This window comes from Malus sylvestris, chromosome 12 (genome assembly GCF_916048215.2).
Source record: "Malus sylvestris chromosome 12, drMalSylv7.2, whole genome shotgun sequence".
Classification (NCBI taxonomy): Eukaryota; Viridiplantae; Streptophyta; class Magnoliopsida; order Rosales; family Rosaceae; genus Malus; species Malus sylvestris.
Genome location: NC_062271.1, coordinates 7,901,503 through 7,911,468, shown reverse-complemented (window position 1 = coordinate 7,911,468; position 9,966 = coordinate 7,901,503). Strand labels below are relative to the sequence as shown.

Genomic DNA, 9,966 nt, shown 5'->3' with positions numbered 1-9,966 from the left:
ACTAGTGCTCCAATTGGGTTAAAATTGAGGGACTATTTCTCCAGTTGAATTAAAGTTGCAAGACCATTAATACAATTTTTCTTATTTGATTTTTCATACTTGCCCCTTGATTTCACGTGACTCATTTTGACGAAAGTTCTAACAGAGTTGGCAAAAAGACCATAGCTGCAAGTTTTGATGAGTTGAGGGACCAATGGTAATAGATTTTTAGTTGAGAGACCATTGTTCCAATTTGGTAGTTGAAGAACTATTGCTACAATTTACTTCTTATAAGATAACTTTTCTAAGAAATCTTCAATATGCTAAATAAGAAATCAAGTAATTGAAGTAAAGATAGGGTTTGTTTTGAACCTAGACGATTAGAGAAAACAAAGGACCCGTTTGATAACCATTTCTTTTTTTTTTTCTTTTCAGTTTTTCAGTTTTTTCGTAAACTGAAAACTGAAAACTGAAATCGTGTTTGGTAACTATTTCCATTTTTCAATTTTCAAAGAAATGAAAACTGAAAACCAAAAAGTGAAAACTCAAGAACATAGTTTTTAGTTTTTATTTTTTAACTGAAAAATAAAAGTAATTATCAAACAAGATTTTATTTTTCAGTTTACAGAAAAAGGGAAAACAAAAACTGAAAATAGAATGACCATCACAAAGCCCCAACAAACCAAACTTCGCTTTTATTACTAGTCCTTTTGCTCAAGAAGTCAACAAGACGAGACAAAATGCTTCATGTATGTAATGACTTTCTCTTTGGGTTTGGTCTTACAAATCTTCTTTGTCCTGTGTCGTATGAATCACGGTTTAATCATATATAACACACAAACCGTTCTAACCCATAGATGGGTACCGGACCATTGCTATAGGGTGCGTTTGGTACGTGGGACGGGACGGGACGGAACGGGACAAGACGTTCCGTCCCGCGTTTGGTGCGCCAAAAATGGGTGGAACGGGCTGTTCCACGGGACAGATTTTGGGTGTTTTTGCGTTCCACCTCCCCCTCCTGGAACGGGTTTGTTCTACGTCTGTGGAACACAATGTTTTACCATTTTAAGACAAATATACCCCATGTCTTTTTCAAAAATTACACCTTCGTTTCGTCCCATCCCGTCCCGTCCCGTCTGCGTACCAAACGCACCCATATTGAATGGAATCAGAAACTTTAATATACATTACACACTTCAATTTCAAACACTCACTCAATTTAGAAACCTAAAAATTTCTTTAGTGGGACCAACTTCGGTTCTAGAAGGCGGTCCCACACGTGACACGCCCCATCTAGATGTTACAAATGCGTAGCATCGATGACATGACATGAGAGCAGAAACTAGAAACATGAGAGCTGGAACTTTGGTTTTGGTCTCAACTCATGGAAATCAGACTTTTCTATAGCAAATACGGCCTCTCGTACCCCATGTGCATTCAATCGCCATCTTCCTCGTAATTTTACCAACTACGGTAGTTTTTCTCCGACCACAAGAAGTAAGGCAGTAAACTTTTCATGAACCAAAATTTGAGGAAAACCAGCCCTTAGACCTTAGTTCTAGTCTTCTAGACCATAAGAATAAACATAACAACCGCTTCACTATATTATGTGTGTGGGGGTGTCTATATATATATATATATAAGGGTAAGTGAGTGACAAAACGTACCTGGTAAGCAGCTGACGACAGGCCTGAGCTCGAACAAGCAGCAGTTAAATTCACAAAATAATATATGCTTTGCTCACATTTCCTTTCCATTAGCTAAAATATTGAGTCGTCGTACCCAGTGCACAAGGCTCCCGCTTTACGCAGGGTCTGGGAGAGGTGAATGTCGGCTAGCCTTACCCCCATAAAATAAAAACTATGGGACAGTTGCAGAAATCTTCATCAATTCAATTTGTCTTTTCACATCACCAGTGAACATCTTCTAGTAATACAAATTTGAGTCTCATTCTTTTATATACAACCAATTAATATTGCAAAACTTTGCTTACTCTTTCTCTTTTGTCTAAACATTATATCGCAGCTTACTCAAATGAGTTATCCAATGAGCTTTGGCGGCATAATCATCGGTTCACATCATATATATTTTACGAGAACTGATTACCTGTTTGATTTCTTTGAAAACTTTGGGTTCTTGCACATTCGGATACTTGCAGGAGTGACCTCCACCAATTCATCCTCTTGAATATACTCAATGCAGTCATCCAGACTGTAGTCCAATGGGGTGTCAAGAATCACTGCACAGAGAGATGGGGGAATCAAGTTTATTAAATGCCATGAACTGAGGCTTGCTTCTGCAGATGCACAAACTCAAAAAAATCAAATTGCTTATCAAAAGTTTAGAAGAAAACACGAGAACCCAACCATTTTTATAACCAATCAATGCCTAGGCAGATTATTGACGTGGGAAATTCGAGGGACCTTTCAGAAATTATTAGTATAATAAAAGGCCTACTGCATTGGTTCTGCTAAATATTAAGCATGGCACCATTAAACTTAAGAAACATCAAATATCCCGTTCTCCTCACAAATATAAGGATAATTTTGTTCTGAAAAAAAAAAAGAAAAAAAAGTGGACATTTAAAACATATAGAGCAAAATCAAAGCTATTATGATAAAAATTCAATCTATTTGGGTTGCTCCATGTGGAATACTATGTTTATTGGGTCTCCCTAAAAGTACCATTAACAATGGGATAAATAGCTAACAAAGTAACAACTTGGTTAGACATAATTGAAATGTTAGGAAAAAGTTTAGTTTTTATTAATTACTCAGCATTATTGCCTCAAAACGGCTAAACCTCACCGATATTATATTTTTGGTCAACATATCAAAGCTTAATAAATGTAAACTTACCAATATCAGAAGGGAGTTAACTCTTTCATGCAATAGACAGGAAATAAAATAACAGGTACCATAGTTGCTTCTCACCTGTTTGTTCTTTGTTGGAACGGATATTTGTTGCAGCCTTCTTCTTACACACATTAAGGGACAAGTCCCCAGGCCGCTGATGGATGCCAACTATCTGACCTCTATAAACTTCCACCCCGGGACCAATAAACAACTGCCCCCTCTCCTGTGAGCTAGAAATGGCGTAAGAAGTACTCGTTCCACCCTCAAAGGCAACCTAAAAATCAATTTGTCACAATTCAGTATAGTTATCCTGACACAGGGAAGACGTACATGCAAGTCACAAATATGATCTTCATTTGGATGACTGCAATGCTTGAACTTGAGTATTCACCTTAATGAAAAGTTAGGTTAAAATCATTGTCACAAATATGATCTTTATTTGGATGACTGCAATGCTTGAACTTGAGTATTCACTTTAATGAAAAGCTATGTTAAAATCATCTCAACCTTAGATGTGCAAAAGTGTGACAAGTGATAATCGCAACTGTTCTAGTCAGTACCATAACTGAAATGGCAAAAGGCTTTCAGCCTTCACCACCAAGACTTGCAAAGTTAAACATCAAAATAATGATATGTCGGAAGTTACCAGTGAACCCTGATCCCGGGTACTCATATCACCAGCCCAAGGTCCATAGCTATCAAATACTGTGTTGAGAATCGCAGTGCCACGAGAAGCTGTTAAAATTGCATTTCGTAAACCAAGAAGGCCACGAGTTGGAATTTTATATTTGAGGAAGGTTGTGCCTGCGTAAAGCAGGAGCCTTGTGCACTGGGTACGACCTTAGGAAGGTTGTGCCTTCAGACCTAGTGCATGCATAAAGTCCATACAGATAATCAGATCATATGTTGCATCCACCAAGCGGAAAATTCAAGTAATAACTGTCTTTGGCCATAATCAGAAAACAAAAGAAGAGTACTATGACCCTCCAAGGTACCCACTGTGGAGGAAAGGGGCCATTGTTGAACAGGATGACAATTAAGTATTAGTTTACTAATGTTCTTTTGGTTACATAGTCTAATCATTTCAAAATAGTCTAAGCATTTCAAAATCAGACATGTGCATAGTATTAGTTAAAGGGAGTACTACATAGAAAATGCATCTGCACCAGTTCAGGATAAGAGACTGACAAGCAATTGTGGTAGAGAAAGCACAGTATATATCTAATGGAAGAACAATGTTTCTCACAAGATCTTCATTATGGACTATCTTTTACAGTGTGCAAACTTTGGTTGCACCCTAACCACTGCTAGAGTTATAAAGAAAATTATGCTCTAAATATTATCATGTGCTCACTCATTGCCTCCGATTCTACTTTATGCATTTACATTGAATTTAAAAAAGATGATAAGTTAAAGATGAACATAGAAGCATGAAATGTCTACACACCCAACTCCTTGCATATCAAACATCTGCCCCCGCCTTTTGCCAAGAAGCTCAACAACAGGGCCCATGTGTTCTTCTGGCACCTCCACAGTGGCGATCTGCAAGCAATCCACATGACATAAATGACTGATATCAGATGAGTGGTACCCTGATTCCTAACTTGTAGGGGATATTTCCCTTAAGAAAATTTATTTGGCAATATCGTTACTTTATTTGTAATTTTGAACAAACCATGCACCACAGTTCTTAAGAACAAAGCAATGCATTTATTATTATTTTTAAGTAGTATGACAATGTGCGCCCTATTTTGATTCCCATTCTTTCAAAATGGAATAGAAATATTGGTCTTCAACCGTGACAGTAAGTATTTCTAACATTTGCCCATTTCGTACACATAAGAAACAATAAAGTTCTGACACTCACCTCATATGGTTCCAGCAATTTGTCATTCACCCTTTTGTTAATAACTTTGGGAGGTCCCACCATGAATTCATATCCTTCTCTTCGCCTGAATTAAATAACCATTTAAAATTGTGCATATAGAATTAATAAGATTGTGGAATAACAACTAAACAACAATACTCACATGTTCTCGATCAATATGGTAATATGTAAAGTACCCCGTCCACTAACAATGAAGGTATCTGCTGTTTCGCCATCTTCAACCTTCATAGCCAAGTTACGCTCAAGCTCACGAGAAAGGCGATCTCGTAAGTTCCTACTGGTAACATACTTTCCCTGAAAAGGACGAAATAAATTTCCAATCATTGTTACACAAGACAAAATCACTTGATCACTGTATTTTGTGCCAGAACTAATTACCAGAGGGACATTAAAAAAATATATGAACAGACAAGGCAGAATCTTAAGTTGTCCGATATATTGCAGGCTATGTTGCTAGATGTCAATCAAGGACCACTGATTAGGGGGACTCACTTTAATCTACAGTGACAATTCTAACATCATACTATGCAAAACTGTGGCAATTGAACATTACCCCATTTTGACCAAAAACGAAAAACATTACCCTATATATATGTTAATACAAAATCATCTCCATTACTCATTCATGCATTATTAAAGTAAAGATTCCAATCTCGAATGTCCTCATATCTTCTGCTCCATTCACCAACAAGGTAAATACTTTAGGATGTGGAATAACTGTTTAGGAGTCAGATTTTACGCAGATTGTTCAATATTCTGGCTTGTTCATAACTTCATACATTTACCCTAAAGGAAATCTTAAGGAATTGATTAAAGTTATCATGGTATGAGACAGTAAACAATAGTAGAAACTATTTTATAGGCATACCTCACGTCCAACAAACGGTGAAGTGTTTATGGCAAAAGCCATTTTCACTGTTGGTTCCTCAACCCTAATGGCTGGTAATGGTGTACCAGAGATCTTACAAGCAATTGTCTCGCCAATCTGAGCAGATTAAAAAATATTAAATAAACCATGAAATAACTCTCAAGTTTATAAAAATGTGATAGCATCAACAAAGTTATAACCTGAATATCATTGATTCCACAAACAGCACATATATCACCAGCCTCCACACTTTCTGCAGGAACCCTACTAAATTTTTCATACACAAAAAGCTCACTAACTCTTGCAACTCGACATGCATCTTCTGAGGTGCATACCTATAAAATACACCATATCTAGAAGTTTAGAAAACTTGTTTCTTTTCCTGTGTTGAAGAAATGCATTAAGATGAACTTTATGCATTCCTTTTGTTTTTGAAAATGAACTTTAATCATGAGAAAAGAATACCATCTTAAAAATTCAGATTAAACATGTAAAAATACTACTGTTAAGGGTTAAATATTAACAGCGATAATCAGATATCATGAAAATAATACCCCAAGCTATTTAATTTGGAAAAAGAAAAGGCTAGAATGTAACATTGACCATGTTCCAGTTTTGGTTCAAACTCACCTTCACATCCATCCCTTTCCTCAGAACCCCAGCATGCAAACGTCCAATAGCTATTCGCCCTTTATGTTCATCATACTCAATGTTTGTAACCTGCAATGTTTTGATTAAAATTAAATACAAATAACCTATAGATGCCTAAGTTGAATAATAAGAAAAAACTCGAGAAATAAACAGAATAAAGTAAAAGCAAATGCAGATAAGTTCCACAGGAGCAAGTTAAAGCTATACAAGTATTATGGTATTATGGTGACAAATAAAAACTTTTTGTAGTGCAGTTCAGTTTGTCTTCCCTAACCACTCTACCAAATTGCATTAATATGGACCAGAAATTTTGTAATTCATAACAGTCAAATATAGCCATTAACTTTCTTCATTTTCCTGAAATGTAGTAAAAAGTCTTCTTGTTCTGAAAGCACATCAGAAACTTGATAGGTAATTTAGGAAACTCACTCTTCCAGAGTTATGCAAGCAGCAGCTCATATTGCCTTGGATCATTTACAAATATTAACACGTGTTATGGAAGCAAGAACAACAACAACAAAGCCTTTTCCCACTAAGTGGGGTCGGCTTTATGGAAGCAAGAACAATTAATATAAATTTCTTGTTCTTCATCTTCCACTTATCAATTTCAATCAGTCAAGATGTTAAAGAGTCTGAGCCTCCTTGACTCTTCTCCTATACTAAAAAAGAAGGATATTCCATACAGGTCTTTACATCAAAAGCCTTGTAACCTAATTATATGATCAGCCTTTCTTGATAGAAAAATAGTTTCTTGATCCAGATTTTACAGTCACGATTAGTAGTAAATATCTATAAAATAAAAGCAGAAAGAACGATGAAATTATCAAAAAGTACTGACAAGCATTTGAAGTGCACCATCTTTGTCAATAGCAGGTCCAGGGATGCATCTCATTATGGCCTCGAAAAGTGGTGCAAGATCATCTGCCAAATTATCAGCTGACAACCCCGCTTTTCCTTTAATCCCACTAGCATATATTGCCTGGAAATCACACTGCAAGCAAAACGATGAGATTAGACTTCTTAGCTTTCCCAATCTGATCAAGATTCAATCATTCAAAACATGTTTAAAAGGAAATTTCTGGCTATTATATTCAACAAGAACCACAAACTAGTTCCTAGTATTCCAAGATACCATTCCAACGTGCCCCAAATACATCGTTTCAAAGGCATGAGGAGTCAAAATAATGCACCCAGTTTGAGAAACAAATTACGATCCAAAGGACAATTAATTTGTTACCTGTTCATCAGTCGCATTTAGTTCAATGAATAGTTCAAAAGTGGAATTGATGACAAAATCTGGACGAGCTGAAGGCCTGTCAATCTTATTAACAACGACAACAACTGCATGACCAAATTCTAGAGCCTTCTTCAAGACAAATCTTGTCTGTGGCATCGGGCCCTCAACAGAATCTACCTAAAAACACCAAGCAAGCAAACTGCTGCTTTCAAAAGCACCAGACATAAGGATTACAAGTCAAAGCAACAGAAGGTGCAAAAGGGTACCACTAAAAGAATCCCTTCCACCATATTGAGGATGCGTTCTACTTCGCCTCCAAAGTCAGAATGTCCAGGAGTATCAATTATATTAATCTTCGAGTCTTTATAAGTAATAGAGGTATTTTTGCTTAGTATAGTAATTCCCCTTTCACGCTCTAGATCATTTGAGTCCATTATCCTTTCCTGTACAAATTAGTTATCACGAAATACCTGCACAAAAGCCCCAATAACAATGTCATTAAGAAATTTAGAAATACGAAACCGAAAAAAATATAGACATGAAGAATTTTCGTGAGATTTATACTCTACCTTTGATTGCCTCAACATTGCATCAACCAAAGTTGTTTTTCCGTGGTCGACGTGCGCTACGATTGCTATGTTCCTTATGTCAGTTCTCCTCATCAACTTACTCCTCCTCTCTGAGACAAGAACCAAGTTTCCAATCAGACTAACCTTACCCACCATCCCCAATCAACACACGCACACACATCAATCAATCAATCAAGAAAGCAACCACTTATCTACGACTATTCGAAGATAAATTCTGAGACCAATCTGCTCTAAATACGAAATTACGTAAGAATTGGTGCAGTAAATAGGAAAATATCGAACAGAGGCATGGAAATGAAAGATTGCAAGAGAAGAAGAGGAAGAAGAAGAAGAAGAGAAAGTACCTGTTTCAATGGTGCAGTAAATAGGAAAATATCGAACAGAGGCATGGAAATGAAAGATTGCAAGAGAAGAAGAGGAAGAAGAAGAAGAAGAGAAAGTACCTGTTTCAATGGCGGCGGCTTCGGTGGCTTCAGAGACGGAGCATTTGATTGGCGGGTGAGCGGAGAAGCGTTTCGGGTTCCGGGAGCGGAGTTTGAATGTGGTGGTTTTGGCGGTTGAGGAAGAAGGTAAGGTGAAGCAGAAGAGTTGCTTGGCGACTGGAAGAGGAGAGGAAAGGCTGGTGCTTCTAGGGTTTGGGATGGAGAAGGAGGAGCCGTGGAAGCTGCAGGTTGCCATCTCCATGGCTCTGACTCTGTGCTCGCAGCGGCTCAGCCTCAGGGAGAGAGACAAAGAGGAGATTTGGCGAGTGAGGAACTTCCAAAGCAACATTCTATTTTATTTTTCACATATTTTTGTTCTCGATTTTCTTCAATTCATCTGATTTCACGGTCGAAAATTAAAATCAGTACTTGAAAAGTTGCGGTAGGACTCCACATCCTCGTTGGGTGGGACCTGGGGATGGTGGATCCTCTGTCATCTTTAGTTAATGTGGGTCCCATCTGTTTTTCGATTTAAAGATTTTTTTTTATAATATTTTGGAGAACATGACAACACTTCATTGCTACGTAACATTTCAAATTAATAATATAAGGATATGTAGATAAAAACTTATATATTTTCATTAGAACAGGATGTCACGGTGTCAGTGAACAGGTACAATATAAGTAATTCTCTCAAGATATGTAGTAATTGGATAGCAAATAGATCTCTAACAGGTGTATCAAAAATATTAGCAAGTTGAAGAAGGGAAAATGATTTTAACACGTTAGTTCTCACCTTATACACACTGTGTAGTTTCGTAGCTTTTATATTGAACAATTAAAGTAATCAATGGTAAAAAATTAACAGGGAATAAGTACAAAGTAAAAGATGGTGTGTTAAAATGACTATTCAAATGTATAAGGTGAATTAGAACATCCCCAATGAAAGGCTTTATATCAGGCTAGAAAAGTGGTGGATATAGCCTAATTTAGAACTCTGAGGAATCTTTGGGGCTCTAAACAGAATTTTTCCTAATAAGGGGCTATATATCATCTGGGCTCTATATGGGGCTATATATATTATTTATGTAGCAATTTGATTATGCGGTAAATTTATTTTTGCCTTAACTTTTCTTAACTTGATTTTTGAACGTCTTATCTAAAATTTTAATTTATGAACATTTTAACCTAAAAAAATTTAATTTCTGACAAAGTTAGATTTCATCACTTATGCACTGTTGTAGGCTATCTTAAATCTCATCCGTTGGTTTGTTTATATGAAATCAGACAAGATAAGATTTCATTTTATAACAACACCATTGGATTTGATTATCTTATCTTAATCTCATCCGGGATGAAATTTTCGTTAGAGCTTTAAATGTGGTAACCTCAAGGAGAATAAAGCCCCATTGGGATGCTCTTACTACTTTTCAATTTAGCAAATTAAACCCTATAATATATATTAATTAAAATATT

At 36.5% G+C, this 9,966-nt stretch overlaps 1 protein-coding gene across 1 annotated transcript; it reads right to left on the bottom strand.

Annotated features, from left to right (window-relative positions):
• Positions 1-1,850: 1,850 nt before the first annotated feature.
• On the bottom strand, positions 1,851-8,837 carry LOC126594528 (putative elongation factor TypA-like SVR3, chloroplastic). Its single transcript, XM_050260881.1, is given in 15 exon segments — positions 1,851-2,218; positions 2,913-3,108; positions 3,481-3,638; positions 3,691-3,698; positions 4,282-4,376; positions 4,702-4,786; positions 4,865-5,016; positions 5,591-5,707; positions 5,791-5,925; positions 6,221-6,310; positions 7,080-7,232; positions 7,479-7,655; positions 7,745-7,948; positions 8,048-8,157; positions 8,512-8,837. Coding segments are annotated over 15 exon segments (2,058 nt in total). The 5' UTR covers positions 8,753-8,837; the 3' UTR covers positions 1,851-2,081.
• Positions 8,838-9,966: the final 1,129 nt, after the last annotated feature.